The 20,922-nt window shown below is 40.2% G+C and overlaps 1 protein-coding gene across 9 annotated transcripts; it reads left to right on the forward strand.

Annotated features, from left to right (window-relative positions):
* The first annotated feature begins 4,539 nt into the window (after positions 1-4,539).
* Positions 4,540-20,700, forward strand: SSBP1 (single stranded DNA binding protein 1). Of its 9 annotated transcripts, none has more exons than XM_035021268.1 (8): positions 4,548-4,593; positions 5,199-5,265; positions 7,423-7,483; positions 8,086-8,226; positions 8,451-8,538; positions 10,007-10,095; positions 13,625-13,698; positions 20,549-20,700. In XM_035021268.1, the coding sequence occupies exons 2-7, from the start codon at positions 5,242-5,244 to the stop codon at positions 13,666-13,668; spliced, it is 447 nt and encodes a 148-aa protein (XP_034877159.1). In that variant the 5' UTR covers positions 4,548-4,593; positions 5,199-5,241; the 3' UTR covers positions 13,669-13,698; positions 20,549-20,700. The 9 variants fall into 9 exon arrangements, with proteins under 9 accessions (XP_034877154.1, XP_034877152.1, XP_034877161.1 ...); XM_035021269.1 differs by having other exon boundaries at positions 20,552-20,700; XM_035021263.1 differs by lacking the exon at positions 13,625-13,698 and having other exon boundaries at positions 4,540-4,563.
* The last annotated feature ends 222 nt before the right edge of the window (positions 20,701-20,922 follow it).

The raw sequence follows: 20,922 nt of genomic DNA on the forward strand, positions 1-20,922 counted from the left end.
ATCTTGTCCAAAGCCAAATATGGGTAAAGTACTCTTCTTTGTAATATGTAACTAACAAAGAGTGAGAAATTTCTGTTGGAAACCATTTCATGAGTAGATAGGTGAGAAAATTCGGTAGGTTGGTAGTAACAGGTCTTGGCTGTAAGGCCCAGCTTTGCGGGCCTAAGAGCTAATAATGGTCAGGCTCTTATACATAAAATAATATTGGTCATAAAGGCATTTCATACCTTCTAGTGTGTCATGTTAATGAAGGTAGCCTGTTAATGGTTTGCAGGCTTATTTGCTGCCTTATATTCTTCTTTATCCTCCATTTAAAAAAACAAATTAAGAAGTGTTTTTAAATCGAATAAGCCATCATATCATTCTTTGTTCTGTCTTGGAGTAGCATTTCTTCCCATGCAGTTAAGCAGGGTAAAGTGCTCTGGATTGTCCATTGCCATTTTAAAAAATCTAGTCTTTATTCAAGGTCTTAAAATGGAGTTGGTTTATCTCTTGCCTCCCCAACCCCAGTCATATCCCTTGCAGTAAAGTGCAAGGTCAACCACAGTTTGTGATTTAGAAACAGGTTATATTATTAAGCATATGCAATGTATAGACCAGAATTCTTTGATTATACTTGTCTTCTCAGGCATTTACAACTAGTACTATTAAGGTCTATGACCTCTTCTCTACCCTGCTCCTCAGAGCCCATGTCGGCACCTGAGTGCCAGACTACTGCTTTCTCTCCCTCTCTCTCTGGAGGTGGGGGCTCCACAGTAACACCAAGTTACTAAATCAGCATGTAGCTGCATAGACACTGTTGAGTGTAAGAGGGACTGGGTCTTCACTGGGCTGGGGATTTAATCCCTTCCAGTTCAGCTGGAAGTTGAAGTTGACCCCTTGCCTCAGTAAGAAGCTCCATCCTCAGTCTGAAGTTCCGTTTCTGCACATAGATCACAAGATAACCCAGGAACTAGTTATCAAATGTCAAACTATCAAATATTAACATCACTGGACTGACGATATTAAACAAGTTGCACTTAAATATTTTAGGATAAAAATATGCTGCTTTCTATAGCTATATCTTAAACACACACAGACGTTATGTTGCCCACAGATAATCTTGAGACTTAAAGGAATACCGTTGTGCTTAACTAAGCTCTAACCTATGTGTCAGTTTATAGATGCTATTATCCAAAACTGTATAAAGATGAACATTAAAAGATAAAAGTCACCATTTCAGCCTGAATGGTTAAGCTTGTTTTTTTAATCTCTGTATGAACCATAATTTCAATCCTGAATTACATAAAAATTGTCAGATTTTTTTATTTTGAACAATAAAAACTGGATTTTTTAAATAACAAAAAGTAGTCATAATAACTAATAACTATGAAGTGCTGCTAAAATTGCTTTTGAGCCACTTTAAAATAGATGCTGTAATCCATTTAGATAGTAAGTCTATAATCTTCCAACTGTTATTATGAGTTTTGAGGAAAATGGATTTATTTTTGTAAAAGATTTTATTTATTAGAGAGCGCACATGCACAAGCAGGGAGGAGGGGCAGAGGGAGAGGGAGAAGCAGACTCCCCGCTGAACAGGGAGCCCGACGTGGGACTTGATCCCAGGACCTTGGGATCATGACCTGAGCCGAAGGCAGACGCTTAACCAACTGAGCCACCCGGCGCCCAAGAAAAACTGATTTAGAAGCAAAGTGAAAATTTCCAAAAAATGTTTTTCTACCGCAACAAAATTGTCCAGAGCTTCCTATCTGTGATAAAGCATTGCCAGCCCTGGTCTCTACCACTTGATGCCTCTAGCTGAGACTTTTTCTAATTTAGAGGGGAAAAAAGGCAAGGCCAGAGATAACTTTGTGGCCCTGGTCATCTATGATAGACACTTCTCTTTCTCAGCTAGCTTTGCAAAGGATGAAAGCCCTGAATTATTCCACTACTGCCAGGGGTAAATGGTAACTGATTAAAGTCACATTGCTATCTGTCACTACTTCTCAGCATCGAGAAGGACCTTTCTGGGTTCAGGGATGAACTATAGACAGTCTATAACTATGCAAATTGGAGATTCTTGAAAGAGTGGCATCTCTATTACAAAAATACATTTCAGTCACTATTCCAGGTCCCTGATTCTTCTGTTGTTTGTTTTTAGTCTCCTAATTTCAGGCTTAATTTGAGTATCCCTCTGGGTTCTTCCTATTTTTTCTTTCTATTTCTTCATTCTAGCCTGTGACCTGAACCCTTCTAAAGCGTCTCCTTGCTTTAAACCATAATTTTTGATTGGATATTCACAAGGTCCCTGTCCTCTAAGAGCTCACAGTCAATGGGGAAGATGTAGCACCTTCATGGTCATCCAAATTATAGTACAAGATAAACAGAATGTGTAAAGAAAGTGAGATGGGAGAACAAAGTAAGGACTTTGAGTAGAGAATTTTGAACGTATGGAGAAGGGCATTTCAGATGCTGAGAACAGTGAGAGCAAAGCAATGCTGGAGCATTTGTTGTGGGGAAGGAGATCTAGTTGATAATAAGAAAATGCTTTAACTCATGACATCATGAGTTAAATGTCTTCCATTACATCATATATTTATATATTTTGTACATTTTAGTGGTTTTTTTTTTTTTTTTTTTGGTCAAGAAGAAAAAGGAAAGTAGCACTTGCAATTTGTTTCAACAACCTAAGGAGCATATGTATTGGTAATTCCTGTCTGAAAGCTGAGATTAGCATAAGATGGTATTTATTTAGATTAAGATATTATTTATAAAGTTATGAGTTTGCCCAAGGCTGTCTGTTTTCAATTGGCGTGCTTTCTGCTTTTTTAATTTAAACAACCCTTTCCACACTCCTCACTCAGAAGTATGTGCAAATAGAAAGAGGGAGAGGTCAGTGGCATCATGAAATAACTTTTAGGGCCGAGTGGATACGGACAAATGGATGTAGGTGATGGGGCGAGAAGTTTTAAAGATGATTCCAAAGTTCAAGTCTGGGATAATGTTGGTACCATTAAAATAAACAAGTAGCTTAGAAGGGGGAAATTGGTTTTGGAGGAACGGATGAATTTTGCTTTTCATTTGACTCAACAGCTCAAGTAGAAGGAAGATTTTTATTTAAAGGAATTTTTTTAAAGATTTTATTTATTTTAGATGGGGGAGCAGAAGGGGGAGGGAGACATTTAGGAACAGGTTAAAGTGTGCATTGGAACTGGGTGTTAAGCACAAACAATGAATCATGGAACAATACATCAAAAACGAATGATGTAATGTATGGTGATCAACATAACAATAAAAAAAGTGTGCATTGGAAACCATGTTAAGTAGTTCGTATTTTCTCCTTTAAGGGCAAAAATGGGCCAATGAAGGCCTTTAAGTAGGGTCCCGAGAAGGAGATTTACTTATTAGAATGATCTGGAAGGTACCCTCCTTTTCTAGAACTGGGACAGGACAAGGACCAGCAGAGCAGAGACCTGGGGAGGCCTGCATCCTGCAATCCCTGGGACCCCAACACCCTCTTGCTAAGCAGGGCCAAGATTAGGATGAATGAGGCAAAATTTAAGGGGTGCCAAGAAACACGGAAATCAAGATCAAGGTCACTTTAATGCAGTATTTTAAAAATATTAAAATTAATGAAAAGATCCACAATGAAGAACATATCAGAATTTTAAATAAAACACGATCAGTCAGCTGATGTTATTTAAAACTGTTTAAGATTGCAACTTGGGCAAGAAAAATGGTCAGACATGGCAATTCCCGTAACTGGAAATAAGATAAGCAAAGAAGTAGATTTTTGTAAATATTATCGATCAACTTACTTCTATTAAAGCCAGGAAAGTAAAACTACAATGACTTCTGGTTTTGGTATAAATAAAATACTTAAACTTAATGTGAGTTTTTAAATACCTTCTCTTCAAATTTTCGATATTCAAGTACTTTAATGTTCTGGAATTTTTTTTTTGGTATATGTAAAAACGTTCGTTTTTTTCTTGTGCCTCAGGATTCAATATGGCTCAGAACTTATACTTAGTCAAAATTTTGATTTTTTTTGTTCATCACAGATTTAATTATACGTATTTAATTAATACATTCTTACAATATTATCCCGATTCTTCTTAAAATATTATTTTGATTGCCAAATTTTTTGGCACCCCTTGAATTTTTCTCTCCCAGCCCTACTACTTTTTCTGGTTTCCTTCCTACTTTAGCAGGCCTGGCCAGTCTTTCCCTGAGGCCCACCTATCCTTTGTTTCGTCTACCTCGGCCCCTCCTGGTCCAGGCTGGGAAGCTTGTCAAATAATCTCATTTCGTTAGAAACTTGAAATCAGCTCCACTCACCACTCGGCGGCGTTGCCTCATCCGCTCCCGCCCGGAAAAAAGCTCGCGGAACTACCTCATCAAGGATGCTTGCTTCCCGCGGCGCTGGCCGGATCATTTCTACGACGCACGCTGCAGACTTTCCGTTTTCTTATTCCTCTCGCGAGGCTTGCGTCCTCTCTGTATCCGGAAGTGCTCGCCTAGCGAGAAGCTGAACCGGCTAGAGCGTCCGGGGCGGGAGGGAGGGAGCCAGGAGTTCTTTGCTAGGTGTGCGTGCGGCTCTCTGTGGCTCGGGAGGTTGTTCTGTGTCTGTCTTGGCCGTTCTCTTCTCACCGGGGCGGAGGACTTCAGGGTTTTCGGCCACTTCCCCAGTCCCTTTACATTGCTGGTTAGGAGCGCCACCTTTCAGAAAGGGCGCCCATTCATCCCGGCGCTGAGGCCGGGGAGTCCGGGGATCTCCGTGGTCTTTGCTAACGGGATTGGAGGCAGTAATTTTTGCAGCAGCAAGTTTCAGATTTAAGCCCCTTGGTGATATTGTGATACTTTGAATCCTCACTATGTGCTAGGAACTAACTCAGGAGTATTGGATGTGGCAGTGAATAAATCAGACGAAAATCCCAGCTCTAAGGGGGCTTGCATTTTAATGAAATTTGAGAAGACTGGAATGCAAATGGGTATAAATCAGAAAGTATTTTTTGTATGTGTTAGAAGAAGCCAAGGGGAATAAAAAAGACAAACTATTTTTTGGAGGGGGGAGTCCTCGTAAAATGTGCAGGGATGTTGATGTTTATGGTCGCAAGGTGGACCGCATAAAAATTATGACTGCAGTTAGGAATTTAGGGTTAGTGAATTTGTGCCCTTGCTCTGAGATGTAGTATTTCTCTCTCTCTCTCTTTTTTCAGGGGAAGACCAGAGACTAGTTTGTAGGAAAACCAAATAGAAGCCATGTTTCGAAGACCTGTATTACAGGTAATCACTTTTCCGTATTAGTGTTGAGATGCGTTATTATCAACCGTAGTGATCAGATTTCTTCAGGCTTTGACTGCAGAGGCAAAAGACCTTTGAGCCCACCTACTTTTATGTGTACTCATTTGGTAGGGAGGATTTACGACAGATTTTACTTGTGTAAATGATGTTCACTAAAACAAAACAAATTTTCTAGCTTGCGTGTATAATGGGAGTCATAGTTTTTTAAAACATGTTACTTGCATTTAGATCAGTTAGCATTTAATGTCGTTAGTGATCTAAAGACTGAGAATCATTTCCAGCAGTTTTCTATGAGACACGTGGTTCCATTTTGACCAGCCCCCTCCTCTGTGGTCAACCTTCCATCCCCCATCTCCCTGTGCTGAAGAGTGCAGCTGAAGTCCTCGCGTCACCACAAATGTACTATGTCCTGAATTCCTTCTCGCTCCCACCAGTCTAACTCCTTATTTCTCCAGACACTAGCCAGCCTTCAGCCAGCCTAGACTACCCATTTTCCTCACTTACATTTGGGCACGAAGTTTGTAGGTTCTTCTTCATAACACCTCTCTCACTCTTTATCCTTTTAAGACTGATGAAGAATCAGTTCCTCTCTGAAACCTGTTCTCATCTCCCCCAGTCTGCTGTAGAATTGACCCTGTATTCTTGGATCCCCACTTTAACCTATACATAGTTTTAGCCTGTCCTAGTGTATGTGTGTTGAAATGTGGAACGTAGAAGAGTTACTGCTGTCTTAATACTACAGTGTTAAGATATATAAAAGAGAAGTTTAATTTTAAAAGTTACCCCAGTTAAAATCTTTCCCTATTTCTGCTTTTCTAGTGGGTCTTAATTTTTGGGTTTCCCAAATGAGACCTATTATTCTGAGACTTGTGAGCTCTGGCTCTTCTGAGTACTTCAGTTAGTACCTTTCTAGAAGCGTGATACCAGTACTAGTTTGTCTGAGTCTTTACTGTGTGGTTACTCCATCTTTGTTTCTTAACCACTCCGTGTCCCAAAACGTAGTGATAGGATCCCATAGTCAGCACTAGCCCAGGAACGGGTATTCATTTGGTTGGTGTACATCTGCTTTTCAGAGAAACAGTGCTACCACTCGACACATGCTTCTCTGATGTAGTGAGTAGCTCTCTGAACGCTGAAACCAGCGACATGCCCGGGGCTGTGCGCTCCTCTCATGGCAGGAGCCCTTGAACAGAATGTCTTCAAGGAGACAGCAGAGGGCAGTGGGAAGAGTGGCAGCCTTGGTGTCAGATGGCCCTGGGTTCTAGGCACGACTTGCCAGGTATTTCTTGTAGGATTTTGGGCAGGGTACTTAATCTCTCTAAACTGTTTTTTTTTGGTCTCTAGGGATAATTTTACATAGTTGATCGATTTATTGCAAGGACTAATTTGTAAGAGGTAAAGCACTTAGCTGGTATTCAGTAGTGATGGCTGTTACATCATTGCTGCTATTTTGTGTCAGTTACTACCTTCCTCTGACAGACTGACTTGAATAGTCCTCTTTTTGTATTTTATCAGAGACTCCCATTTGTCTGTCTAGACTTTTTCCTTTGGTCTATCTAAAGCATGAATTTTTCCAACATACATTTGACTTTACCCTTTGTGTGCAGCCACGGAAGCACCATAATCAGGAAGGTTGCCACGGAAAAGAAACAGGAGGGGATTCTTTTTTTTTTTTTTTTTTTAAAGATTTTATTTATTTATTTGAGACAGAGAGAATGAGAGACAGAGAGCATGAGAGGGAGGAGGGTCAGAGGGAGAAGCAGACCCCCTGCTGAGCAGGGAGCCCGATGCGGGACTCGATCCCGGGACTCCAGGATCATGACCTGAGCCGAAGGCAGCCGCTTAACCAACTGAGCCACCCAGGCACCCCAGGAGGGGATTCTAAATCCACTTTCCTGGGCTTGCCGTCTAGGACTTGGTACCCTTGGGCTTCTGGAAGAGTCGGCCCTCAAGGCCCTCAAGCGTTTGCGTGGTCCTCCTGGTGCTGTGAGGGGGGAGCACGTGACGTGCATTGCTTGTCCTCTGGGGATGTGCTACGGGAGCTGCTGACCCGATGGTGACCGAGTGTGAGCAGGTCTTCTGTTTGCGTTTACCTTTCCTCCCAAATTAAAGCCATTTTACTCATTTGTTCCACTTTAGGTATTTCACCAGTTTGTAAGACGTGAGTCTGAAATAGCTAGCAGCTTGGTTCTTGAAAGATGTAAGTAGTAGTTAATTCCCTATTTTAAAGTATGTTATTTATAGCAACGTACAGAAATTTTTAAACGTGTTGTAGAAGAGGTGCACTAGTTGGGGTATAATCTGTTAATCCTCAGGCCCTTGGCTCATGTTTGCGTCTCTGCTCTTGGCCTCGCCCCCTCAGGCTGCAGGGGCCTTGTAGGATTTCCTTGAGTCCTGTTTGGTTATCTCAGTCTTCCAAGGTCACGTGCCATTTGGCTGAGGGAGTGAAAGTTTGTGCAAGCTGTTCTTTCACAGAAATATTCACTCATAAAGATTTTCAGACCTCAGATTTGTTCTTTTAATCATACAGTTTTTTCCAAAAAAGGTATTTTAATAAAGAATTTAAGATGAAATAAAGAGCTTAATGTTTGTTTTGTGGGATACTTTCTCTAAGAATATTTTCTCCCTTCTTGCCAACCCTTCTTTTCCCTCCCAGCCTCCCTTTATTTGCCCCAACTTAGCTTGGATCTTTTAGAACTTGGGGTTTGTTTAATGCTGAGATCGAGGTTGAAGTAGTATTTGTAGCTGTTCCCCTTCTGGACCTTTATCTGAATCTCATTTTATTTCCACACTGTGTTTCAGCTCTGAACCGTGTGCAGCTGCTTGGGCGAGTGGGCCAGGACCCCGTCATGAGACAGGTGGAAGGGAAAAACCCAGTCACGATATTTTCTCTAGCGACGAATGAGATGTGGCGGTCCGGGGAGAGTGAAGCCTACCAGATGGGTGAGTATAAAAGACTAGGGTTTTCATTGTATCAGCAATAAAGAGACAATATTTATTCTCAGTTAGTTGATTAGAGATGAGCTACTTTTAGAAAGAATCTTTCTTCTCTAATTCTGTTCCTTTCTTTTAGAAATTGTGACATTGGTTTTGCTGGGCATGTTGTCTTTTGGCATTTGTTTTGTGTGCTGGCATTTATAACCATGTTTCCTATTCTTGTGATTTAGGTGATGTCAGTCAAAAGACAACATGGCACAGAATATCAGTATTCCGCCCAGGCCTCAGAGATGTGGCATATCAGTATGTGAAAAAGGGGTAAGTTGAGGAAGGAAGGATCTTATAGATTGGTTTAAAGAACTGGTCAAAGGTGTTTTCAGGGAATGCCTAACTCCTTTACCCTAATTACTCTGTTAACTGGAGCTATTTATTCAGAGCTTAGTACTTATGCATGGCGTGTTGCCACGTGTGAATAATTCAGAGGTATGTAAAACATGGTTTAGCTTTCTAAGAACTTACAGTTTAGGGCAAGTAAGGGGTGTACATAAATAGAAGCAGATGAGGCAAGAGAGAAGGCAGAGTGTACTGAGTTCCGTGTGAGCATGTGCAACACGTGCTTTTAGGAGTTCCCATGTGGCCTCTTGGCATCTACTTAGAGTCCTTAGTACAGGACCTAGAGTGTCTGAAGCCTGACACAGGGAGGTATGGCAGTGTTCACAGCAGTTATGTTACGTTTGATAATTTTATGTCGGCTTAGTAGTTCCCTTTTGGGATGCTTGGATTGATTTTAAATAAAAATTGTCTTTTCCAAACCCATAGAAGGACAAAAGGGTATGTTGAACAGCATTTGTATCCATAGTTAATATATTTAGAAATGCACTTGTTTTATAGAAATGAAGTATATTTCCTGAAAAGTAATTTCAGGAATAACTAAAATTTGTTTCTTTTTAATAACTTCATGCCTTTTTTTATATATACTTTCATAGTCCTGTATGTATGTATGAATTTGTGCATTTATACACACCTATAAATACAGGAAATTTCAAGAAAAATATCTGTATGCAATGTCACCCACTGATTGATGAATTTGTGTGTATTCCCTTTGGCCTACAATCATTTTACCAGTTTTGTCTACTTTCTATATTATGCTATTTTGGTGATGGTAGACTCTAAAAATTGATGCCAGCATGTATTTTCTACCCTTTAAAATCAGCTATGGTTGTCTTGTGGTTCAGCCTTCTAAATAGTGCAGAAGTGGTCGTAGTAATTAACTCTAAGTGAAATACTAAGCTGAAAACCTCCATTTTGAATTTTAATAATTTAAGTCCCTTGAGAATAAGTTCATGAACCTGACTATGGGAAGGAATTTGAACAATAAGTGAAAATCAGCAAATCTGTTAGGGAGTCCAGAATCAAAGGTGGGGGAAAATGACACTTTGGAAATCAGTCCTAGAGATTGGAAGGATGCCACTGTGTTGCTCTTCCATTTCGTGGTCTTAAAGTCGCTTTTTTTTTTTTTTTTTAAACTTTCATGAGGACTGCTGTCAGCTCAAGGCTGAGAATATTGTCCTTTTTCCCTGGGTGTGTCAAGTGTGTGTGGACATTCTGTTTCAGTACCCTTAATACTCCTGATGTTGAACTTTGAGATGCGGTAGCAAAAACGAGGTTATGCGATGATTCTGTGTTTCATCCTTAGTATGTACTTGTTACTGCCTCTCACCTGACTCTCTCTTGTAAAACAGATGAGACTCTCCAGACTGAAAACTGTAAATTTTACATTTATCAGGTCCCGAATTTATGTAGAAGGGAAAGTAGACTATGGTGAATACACAGATAAAAATAACGTGAGGCGGCAAGCAACAACAATCATAGCTGGTAAGAAGCTTGTGATAATATCTATTCCCCCCATCCCCTTCCCCTTTTTAAAGGCTTGGCTTGTTGTTAGTAACTTGAACAGGGGCTTTGAGTACTGATGGCTGAGATTGTCAGGCAGCTCACCATGAGAATTGTGAGTCTGTTTGTGGGTTTGCTATGAGTGTGTACTTCTGATCCTTCAGAAGTTGCCTCTGTTTCATTTCAATAACTTTTGAGTAGAGCATCTGTGTCAGTACTTAACTGTTTGAAGCGAGAAAACCTTTAATGTCTTTGAGGACATGGTCTAAACAGGGAGAAGGCTGTGCCTAGATAGAGTTGCCCTACTGTGAGTGGCATTAGACATTTTTGCAGGTTTATTCACAGCCTTCCTGGTCCTTAACATGATGATTTTAAGTTCCTGTTGTTTTCCTTAGACAAAATGTGAAACAACGTAGGAAACATGGACACGAAAGCTTAAAGGTCAAGAAGATACCTCCCAGAGCAGAGTTTTCAAACTTTTTTGAAAATTCTACAAGAATTTTGAAACAAATGTAGCCCTTTGGACATGTTTAAGTTGACATGAAAATATTTTTCAATATGAAATTGTTACTCTGAATTGTATTAATGGATGTAAATGCCATAGCAATTTGATACCCATTGTCCTTGGAAAAAACACATGAACAAGCTCTTCAACATTTGGAAATTTTATGTTATTTCTTTTTTTCTGAGCTTGTTTTTCCATTTTCTCCTAAGAAATGTATCTTAATAAATATTGTATAGTTAAGAATGTTTTATTATTCATACTATTATGTTCATAAGAAAAACCTATACATAAATAGAAATTTGAAAATATTTTTAAAAATTCTGCGATATTACGACTATTAATATTACATTTCTTCTTGATTGGGTTATCATTGTGTTGTTTTTAGAACATAAAGTACCAGGGGTACCTGGGTGGCTCAGTTGGTTAAGCGACTGCCTTCGGCTCAGGTCATGATCCTGGAGTCCCGGGATCGAGTCCCGCATCGGGCTCCCTGCTCGGCAGGGAGTCTGCTTCTCCCTCTGATTCTCCCCCCCTCTCATGCTCTCTCTATCTCATTCTCTCTCTCAAATAAATAAATAAAATGTTTTTTTTAAAAAAAAACAAGAACATAAAGTACCAAAGCAATTTTAATATATAAATTTGAAAACTGAAATTTTATTGGAAATGCATCTTTTAATGAGAGAGATGGCCATTTTTTATCTCTTCAATAAATTGTTAAGATAAGACCCATTGTTAAACATTAATTCTATTCTTTTATTAGTTTTTATGGATATAAACACTGAGAAACCTTTTGTATAAGTAAGTACATAGAAATGAAAGAAAGTAATGTCTCATTGTTTATGCACTTCTGAGATATGCCAAAATTGGATATCCTTTAAAAATTAATTTTTTTAATTATCGAAAATGTCAAACATATACAAACATAGAAAAGTGGAAAAAAAAAATTTTGTCATTTAGCTTCGACAATTATCAACTGATGGCCAATATTATTTCTCCTATTTCTCCAGCTTTTCCTCCACTTGGATTATTTCTAGTGAATTCCAGACATTATATTATTTCATCCATAAATATTTTCAGTAGGTATTTCTGAAAGATAAGGATTCCTATTTAAAGCATAACTATAGTGCTATTATCGTACATAGTATTAAGAAATTATTAATTTTTTTTACCATACATCACAATGTTTAAATTTCTTTGACTGCTTCATAAATACAAGTCCATAGGTTATCTTACATGGTTTATATGTATCTTAAGTCTCTTTCTTAATTTCTTTTAAATAACAGAAATTTATTTTCTCACAATTTTGGAGGCTAGACCTCTGAGAACTTAAGTCTCTTAATTGACAGATTTTCTTTTTACCTTTCTTTTTTACCTTGCTCCAGAGTCCATGTCTTAACCACTGTACCATATTGATAAATTATAATTTGTTACAAATAATAAATAATATATTTTCTTACCGGTTTCTTTGAGGTATATTGACCTTGAAAACCAACATAGTTATCTTTCTACCCTCATTATCAGGCCTTAGATGAGGTCCTGTCTGACCATTTTGATTTCATAATTCTTGGGTGTCTTGATAGTATTTCATTTCTGCGAGCTCTTCTTCCTTAGGCCATCTCTCCAGAGATATCTACTTGTTTAAAAATTTTTTTGTAGACCTCTACAGGGCGTAGAACTACACCTATGATTTCATCAGTGGAAAGTCAAATTTTCTAATAAAAATTTAGCATTTCTAAATCTCTGTCAATTATCTATTTATAAAGGATTTAACACTTTACTATTCCACTATAAACCAAAAGTGTGGGCAAACTTTGGATTGTATGAATTGTTCTGAGCCAAGCCAACCACTAAATAGAAATAGTTCAGATCATCTGTCACTTTCTTTTCTTCTTGTCACTAGTATTCACAGCATGGGTGAGTTAATTGAACAATTAATAGATTTATGGCCAGTAGTAAAAATGAATAGATCTTTAGTGACATTTGAATTGAAAGAAATAGTTTCTTTTTTTTTCTTCAATTAACCAACATATAGTACATCATTAGTTTTTGATGTAGTGTTCAATGATTCATTAGTTGCGTATAACACCCAATGCTCAGAAATAGAATTTAAATTTGGTTGCTTGGTGGGTTTTTTTCTCCTAGGGATCCATGTCTTTAACATAAAAGTAACCACCAGTGGATGGCACTCTTGCCTTTTTACACTGTGGTGTCAAGTTGTAATAATCTCTTCTGCAATAACCATTCTGTATCAGAATATTCTGTTTTTAGAAGACTATAGTCATAAATATTGTAATAACCACTTCTTGAATAATTCTAAAGTTACAAGAATCTGGATTTTTTTCAAGCTATACAGGAAATACTACTTCTTTTCCTTTGCTCGTCCTAAGCTAACTCCACCTGGGACAACATTTTAAGTGCAGTATCTGATGTTCTTGTGTGAAAATGCTCTCTCTGTAATACTGATTAGTAAAAATTTTCCCAAGAATGAGTATATAAAAGTCAATCTGTTTTAAAATGTAAAAATAGAATGTCCTTTGTGTGAGTGTGACAGCCTACTTAAAGACATCAGTCTGTCTGTGCTCACAGGGCCATATGTTGTACCCCATCCTTTCTCCACACCTCCAGTGTGTGAAATGTTATGCCTGGACCCTCTTCTGTGTGAGGACATGCTGCCTGGTTTCATGGCATCTGAGCATTGCCGGCATTGCAATTTGTGACTAGTTCTTTTGTAGGAAGTTACTGCTGAGCAGTTATAATTGTCTTCAGGAAAGACAAGAAATACCACACTTCTTCTCACAAGGTCTGAATTGTCACGTAGCTGAAGCCCAACTTCTAGCTCCTTTGGTGCCTGTTCTGTGCCTCTCATGAACATAGCAGGAGTTATTTCACATTTTGGGAATTTTTCTAAAATCCTGTTAGGTAACAGCGCTAAAGTATGTATTATAGGGGAACAATTAAATGAGAAAGAGTTCTGAAAATAATATTTATGATTTGGTTTCTTTACAGATAACATTATATTTCTGAGTGACCAGACCAAAGAGAAGGCGTAGAATGGACGATTCTCCTTTGGCCATTGTTTGGTACAGTCTCATTTCCAAATCATGTATAGTCTTTATAGTTCCTAAGGACAAGAATTAAAATATTTATATAAAATGAGTGATAAGACTTCTCCTGACTCTTACTCCCCCTCCCCTTTTTGTCTCATAGACCTTTGTAGCTAATTGTTTATTCTTTTAAGGATGGTTTCTGTGTACAAGTGTGCAAAGTAGTGAACTGTCAGGTTTGTCTGTGTTAGGGCAAAGGGACAAGTGTCCTTTGGGATGCCCCCTTGTTTTCTGTGCACACTTTTATAGTATTGATTCAGCCACTGAGTTTGTTGAGCCTCACTATGTGCCAGGCATATTTTTTTTTTTTTAAGATTTTATTTATTTATTTGAGAGAGAGAATGAGATAGAGAGAGAGAGCATGAGAAGGGGGAGGGTCAGAGGGAGAAGCAGACTCCCCGCCGAGCAGGGAGCCCGATGCGGGACTCGATCCCGGGACTCCAGGGTCATGACCTGAGCCGAAGGCAGTGGCTTAACCAACAGCCACCCAGGCGCCCTGTGCCAGGCATATTTATCCCGTGGTTGTGAAAAATGATTTTCTTACCGTTTGCTCTATAAACTAGATGGCAAGGACTGTATCTTCTCTGTTTACCTGCACCTTAACCAGTGCTTGGCACAGAATAGATCCTCGATAAATGGTGACAGATGAATGATCCCAATGGGATATTAAGCTTTAGCCCAAACTGGAAGGGGTTGCTGAACAGTGGTTGGTATCTAACCTAAACAGCTTCAAGACTAACCTACCTTCTTCACCTCTTCTGTTTTTGGACAAATTTCACTAGCAGCATTTATGAAATAGATTTTTTCAGCAGTAAAAACCTAAAATAATAAGGAGGGATGAAATAGTTCATCTCCAGGTGATGCCACAGGAACTCTGGTTCCACTATTTTCTATCTTTCTAAGCCCAATTCGCTATCCTTTTTGTCTCATCCAGAACTTGGGGGAGTCCCCTAAACAACCTTTGATATTGCCTCCCTAGGTTAGAGCCTCAGGTGTGACATTTTCCTTTAATTTTCCACATGGTCCCTTGATGCACATAGATCATTGTGTATACAGTTACTTTCATGATAAGATTCTGGAAATTACAGAGTTCTAGTAATTTCCTAATAAATATTACATAAAATAAACTCAGGTTTTCAGTGCGTCTTGTACTGTTTTTTTTTTTTAAAGATTTTATTTATTTATTTGAGACAGAGAGAATGAGAGACAGAGAGCATGAGAGGGAGGGGGGTCAGAGGGAGAAGCAGACTCCCCGCCGAGCAGGGAGCCCGATGCGGGACTCGATCCCGGGACTCCAGGATCATGACCTGAGCCGAAGGCAGTCGCTCCACCAACTGAGCCACCCAGGCGCCCCGCGTCTTGTACTGTTTAAGTCTGCATCAGACTTGCATGGGTCTGCCTGCTAGTTGGCTGCTGCTGAGTGCGGTGTCTGGATCCGATGATAGAAGTCCCTCATTCTGTCTAGGCCACCTGGGCTCCAGCTTTGCCTCCGGCCCAGCCTGTCGATGCGTGCCCCAGACCGCATGTCTTGTCCTCTCCGCCTGACAGCTGGATGGCCGGTCTTGGGTTCGCAGTTCACGTGCTGCACTACGGACCCCACACTGAGCAGCATTTTGTACTTACATACAGTTTGCTCAAGGAAAGATGGAGCTCCTTAGCTTTACTCTCTTCCTGCCCAGAATTGTGGAAGAGTGATTGCCAGTCCCTTCTGTCGGCCATCTTTTTTTCCTGCTGCTGGGACCATTAATCAGTACGTTAACTATGCTTCTAACCGTCTGTGGCATAGTCTTCACTCCTTCGTGCCACATTCCTTAGGCAAAATATAATGTAGATGAAATTGGTCTTTGGGCCACTCTTTCTTGGCACAGCTACTTATGTACTCCTTAAAGGTTGTGAGAAGGATGCAGATTAGTATTCCTGTTTAAATAGTGTGCTTTGGGAAGGTAATATGGTGAACAGAACAGTTTAATGACCAGCCCAAAGCAGCTGTGAGTCTAGGGCACAGGGGCAGGAAGGTGGGCCCTGCAGGATCCGTGCGAGCCGAAGGCTTCTGCACACTCCTGCGGGAGCTTACTTGAAGGGCTCTGAGGTTGGGCAGCAGAGCTTTCAGAGTCACCTCTTCAGTGCAGAGGCCTCAGCATGTGCGTGATGCTGCAGACCCGAGGTCCACAACCGGGCAGGCTGCCTGAGCCCAAACTCTCCCACCTGGGGAGCCCCCTGTGCTGAGAAACTATGTACCTCACCCAAGCTGGTCTTGGAGTACATGTGTGGAATTTGGTAGTGGGAATAGTCAGTAGGGGTCTCCTAGGCCACTTTTTGTGTCTTGCATTCCCTTTTTCATGTTGTTACAGTGTCAGGGAATATACCTATGGAAAACTGTCCTTTGACTTTGATTTTGGGATTCTGTGTTAGGTGGAAAGATGAGTATGATAGAAGCATGGGAGAAAAAGTTTCAAACAGCATGTGTGGTATTACCCCATTTTTGAAAAAGAAGTAATTGATAAAAAGTATAGGTTTGGAAAAGTCTGGGAGGAGAAACATCAAAAGGTTGTGATGATCTCTGGCTGGGGAGATTATGTGTGATTTTCCTTATTTTTTGCACTTTTATATATTCTATTTTTTTTTTTAGCATTGAACATATTATTATTATTATTTTTATTTTTATTTTTTTATTTTTATTTTATTTTATTTTATTTTTTAAAGATTTTATTTATTTATTTGACAGAGAGAGACATAGCGAGAGCAGGAACACAAGCAGGGGGAGTGGGAGAGGGAGAAGCAGGCTTCCCGCAGAGCAGGGAGCCCGATGTGGGACTCGATCCCAGGACCCTGGGATCATGACCTGAGCCGAAGGCAGACGCTTAACGACTGAGCCACCCAGGCGCCCCGAACATATATTATTTTTATAATAAGAAAAAAGAAATGAAACTTTTAACTTTGGGGAAAAGGTCTTTCCATTATTTCCAAGCCCGGCTTGCACTTCTGATTGACCATCCGCTGGTACTGCTTCTTGTACTAGAGGTGAACAAGATAATCTCTCATGTATTTACCCCCATCTTCTGCATCTTAGTATTATATGCTTAGATACTTCATTCACCTTTTTTTCTTCTTTTTCTTTTGTTTTTCTCTTAATACATGTATGTAACCCAGAATGACTGACCTTAAAGACCAACACATATGAGATCCACTGTTTGCTGCCAGTACAATTCTCAAGGAGTCATTCATTTCTTAAAAATTACTGGGCAGTGAATCCAAAGACATCCCAAAACACCAAAGACGTGTTTTTGTGGCTGTTTTGGGGATTGTTTGTCATTGCCAACTGGGTTACAGCCCAACCTCTACAACTCAGAAAAAATTACTGGTAGTTTCTCTGTTCCCAAAAGAGACTCATGCAGTTTTTGAAGGCAGGGTTGTCTTTTACTCAGACTACCCGTTTGTCCCCATCCAGCTTAGCCTAGCACAGTGGTGTTATAGGTCTTTCTAAATGTTGTTTAGTTGGATTGCACTGAAACACTGACATGAAAGTGAGGGCAGAATCACTTTCCTTATTTTTTTGTCAGGGTTTGCATTATATGCTGTGAAGCGTGGTGGGAGTAACAGCAAGCAAATCATTGTAGAAAAGTTAATGAGTTATAGAGAAATCTCTTAGAGGGTAATAATTACCATATTAATGCCTGACATTTATTGTGTACTTACCAGGTGCCAGGCCCTGAGCTCAGTGCTTTTTATCGTTGTCTCATTTAACTGTTACCCTAAGAAAGTGGTATCATCCTGATTTTACAGGTGAGGAAATGTGAAACTGAGAGGTTAAGTAACATGTCAGAGTCATGCAGCCTATGAGGCACACCTAGAGTGGGAGTTTAGGTATGTGAAGTTCGCATTTTGCTTTCTGCCCATTCTCTGCTTCCTGCTGCCTTGCACTTCCATTGGTCGTGCTATCCCGAACCCTCCATGGCTAACTTCTGACCATCTGGGGTGCATTGAAGTTACACTGGGAGTTGCACTACATAGTAGGTTTTGGTTGGGACAGAATTAGGAGTGAGGGGGAAATACCTCTACCTCTTTATTATTTCTCATTCTCAGTCTGATGACCCTCTAGGAAAATAAGTCACAGTTAATCTCTGTACCAAGTTATCTTTACATATTCCTCTTGCTTCCTTGTTACCAAGCAGTGTTTCTTTACTAGTTAGAATAGGTTCACAGTGTCTGCTCCTCTCGTTTCCTCCAATTGTTTCCTTCCTACTGAGGGTTGAAATTGTCAGCAAGATTGCTCAGAAGTTTGACAGGCTCACTTCTCAGAGGATGAGGCTTCTGGCAGGTGTCAGCGGGGCTGCAGTCTTCTCACTACTGTATTTGCTTCTGTGCTGTTCCCACAGTCTGTGCTAGGATGGTGTGTAGCTTTTTAGGCTGTCCAAATCATGCAGGCAAAGTAATGACATTTCGCCTTTTGTCTCTTTATTCTTCATCCGTTTGCCTCTGCCATGCTTTGGGACCTTGGGGTGTTGTTTACCATACACATGTACACTGCAACATTTTTTAGCTTTCCTGCTGCACCTGTTGTTTGGAAGAAGGGTGGCCTATCGTGATAGTTCAGTTAAGGCTGTGTAGTCAGACAGCTTGGATCTGCTGCACTTACCAGCTGAGGGCCCTCTGCTCCGTTTCTTAACTTTCCCTGCTGTGGGTTTTTTTTGTCGTTTTGTTTTTCTGTGAATAAAATAGGGAAAATAGTAGTCCTACATTATAGGCCTGCTGTGGGGAATAAATAATGCATATAGTTTACTTAGCACATATTAACTGAATCAAGTGCTCATACACACTGGCCGTTATTACTCCTGTAGTTATTTTAAACAAGGCATATCTCTTTTGGTCCCCATGCCCATCTCCCCAAGTCTCATAGGATACTTACTAACTTTAGATTAGGTTGTTGTACTTGGCCTTTGTTGTTGTTGTTGTTAGTGTCCATGGGTTACTGAGAACATAGTCCGCATTGTGTTTTTTTGTTTGTTTTTAATCTTCCATGGCTATTTAAGGTTAATCTGGGCATCTTTTTAAACTCAAAAGTCAGTTGGGCACCTACTTTGTACCATGCGTGCATGCAGGCCTAAAATAGGGATAAACAGAACAGCGCTCCTGCATTGAAGGAGCTCACAATCTAGGATGATGGGGGCTGGGTGGGGAGGACAGAAGCAGGAGCCCATGTACAAAGTGTGCTACCGTGTGAGGAGCACTCTAGTAATGGTAGAAATAAAGTCCTGTGGGCACAGATGAAAATAGTTAGGTTAGTTTTCAGCAGGGGCAACAGCATGAACGAAGGCCCAGAAACATGAAAGTATATGGATCAGTGAAAGATAAAACATGAAAAAAGGGGTTGGGGCTGGATCATAAAAGGCCTTGAAAGCTTACAGAGGACTTCGACAGTGGGGAGCCACATGTTTTAAAATGGATGTATCAGAACTGTGCTTTAGAAAGAATGGAAAGACCTGTGAAGGGCTAGAAGGGGGGAAGCCTGCAGGCAGTTAGGAAGCAGCTGAAGGAGCCTAGAAAGGTTAGCAGAGTGGGGATTGTAGGTAACACGAGAGAATGTGGTCTTCCTGTTTTGTTCACTGTGCAACAGTTATGTGCCAGATCCCGTTATGGGCTCTGGGTAAGGGATACAGAGTAGAAGAAGAACACGTAACTCCTGCCCAGGGTGCGCTGGGGACCAAGTAGGTGCTGGTGGTAAGAGAAAAGGCCATTACGAGAGAATTCTGAAGCTGCTTAGGCAGCTGTGTGGATATTTTGTTTCTGAGACTAAGGAACGTGAATGTGGGAGCCGATTTGAGAAGAGGATAGATCAGGAGTAATTTTGAACATAGTTTAATCATAGATTTTCTAGCTTATATTTGATATTAATGAGTGGAGCTCAGAAGAGAAGTCAAGATAAGAGTGACTTTTTTTTTTTCTTCTGCCAAACACTTTGGAAGCACATTTTGTGAGAGAACATAACAAATGTTGTCAGGATTCTGGCTTTCTGTTGTGGAAAACCATATTACGGGAAAGATTTCCAGTTGCTTACCTGTTTTACAAGGTAGCAGGGATTTGTATTAATCAGGTGTGGCAAGATGATAGACATGAAGACAACTGTCTTGAAAGAAGAATTTATTATTATAGTTCTCAAGAGGAGTTCTCATGCCACCACATGGAGGAGCACCAGGGTAGGCCAGAAGGCAGAAGGAATGAGGGGAAAATGTTCAACAGAGCTTTTATTGTGGTTTTTGTGGGACAGAATAATTTTTACCAGGCTTTGGGCAATAGGGGTGGTCCCTAGTTGTCAGGTACCTGGGGATTTTGGGCAGAGGAATAGTGTTCTGGACTGCAGGAGCCTGATAAAAGGAGGCTAATGGTGGGTGTGGAATCAGGATTGGTTGGTTTGTGTATTAAAGACATGTTCATGGGCAAGTATTTACTATTTCTAGGAATTAGGTAATGTTGGGAAGGGGTTTAGTTCTTCCCAGGGTCTGCCAGGCCCCAAGATGTCAAGCATCAAAAAATACGGAAACATGATTAATTCACTACCCAATATCCATTTTCCTTTCCACTGAACCCATTAATTTACAGAGTCCATATTTAATTAGGGGTGACAGTGTGCACAGCTGAAATACTGCATTTCTATTCTCCTTTGCAGTTAACATTGGCTAAGGGGGTGTAAGCAGAAGTCATTTGGTGGTGCTTCCAGGAAAGCTCCTTAAATGATTAACTCTGTTGGGAGGCTCATCCTTTGTGCTTCTCCAGACCCTCACCTGGCTTTTTCTTGTCTGAAATGTGGACATGATGGCTGAATCTCCAGCAGCCATCTTGGACCATGACACGATCTTCAGGATGGAAGACAGAAGAGGCTGGGATCTGTGATGACCATGTGGAACCACCATACCAGTCCTGGACGGTGTATCTCTGGATTTCTTTGAGAGACACAAATAAATCTCTACCTTGTTTAAACCACTTATTTGTGCTTTGCAGTTAAACCTCATTCTTACTAATTCATACATTCTTTATCTCCATATACACAGTGAATTCATTACTCTAATTCTTTCTCTTCTAAGACCTTCCACTGCTAGCAGAAGTAAAATCTTACCTCTATTGTCACAGTCCTTCAGAATTGTAACCTATGTCTCATTCTAAATTTGGGGAGGGACTGGGACATACAATGTGCATAAAACCTTA

This window comes from Mirounga leonina, unplaced genomic scaffold (genome assembly GCF_011800145.1).
Source record: "Mirounga leonina isolate KUSES-001 unplaced genomic scaffold, KU_Mleo_1.0 Mir_174, whole genome shotgun sequence".
In the NCBI taxonomy this organism is placed as follows: Eukaryota; Metazoa; Chordata; class Mammalia; order Carnivora; family Phocidae; genus Mirounga; species Mirounga leonina.

What these genes read in the sequence shown, in the direction of transcription:
- SSBP1 (XM_035021263.1), top strand. Translation starts at nt 5,242, where the DNA reads ATGTTTCGAAGACCTGTATTACAG. An exon ending in CAGCTTGGTTCTTGAAAGAT is followed by an intron (nt 7,484 to 8,085) that starts GTAAGTAGTAGT and finishes ACTGTGTTTCAG; the next exon opens with CTCTGAACCGTGTGCAGCTG. An exon ending in TATCAGTATGTGAAAAAGGG is followed by an intron (nt 8,539 to 10,006) that starts GTAAGTTGAGGA and finishes TACATTTATCAG; the next exon opens with GTCCCGAATTTATGTAGAAG.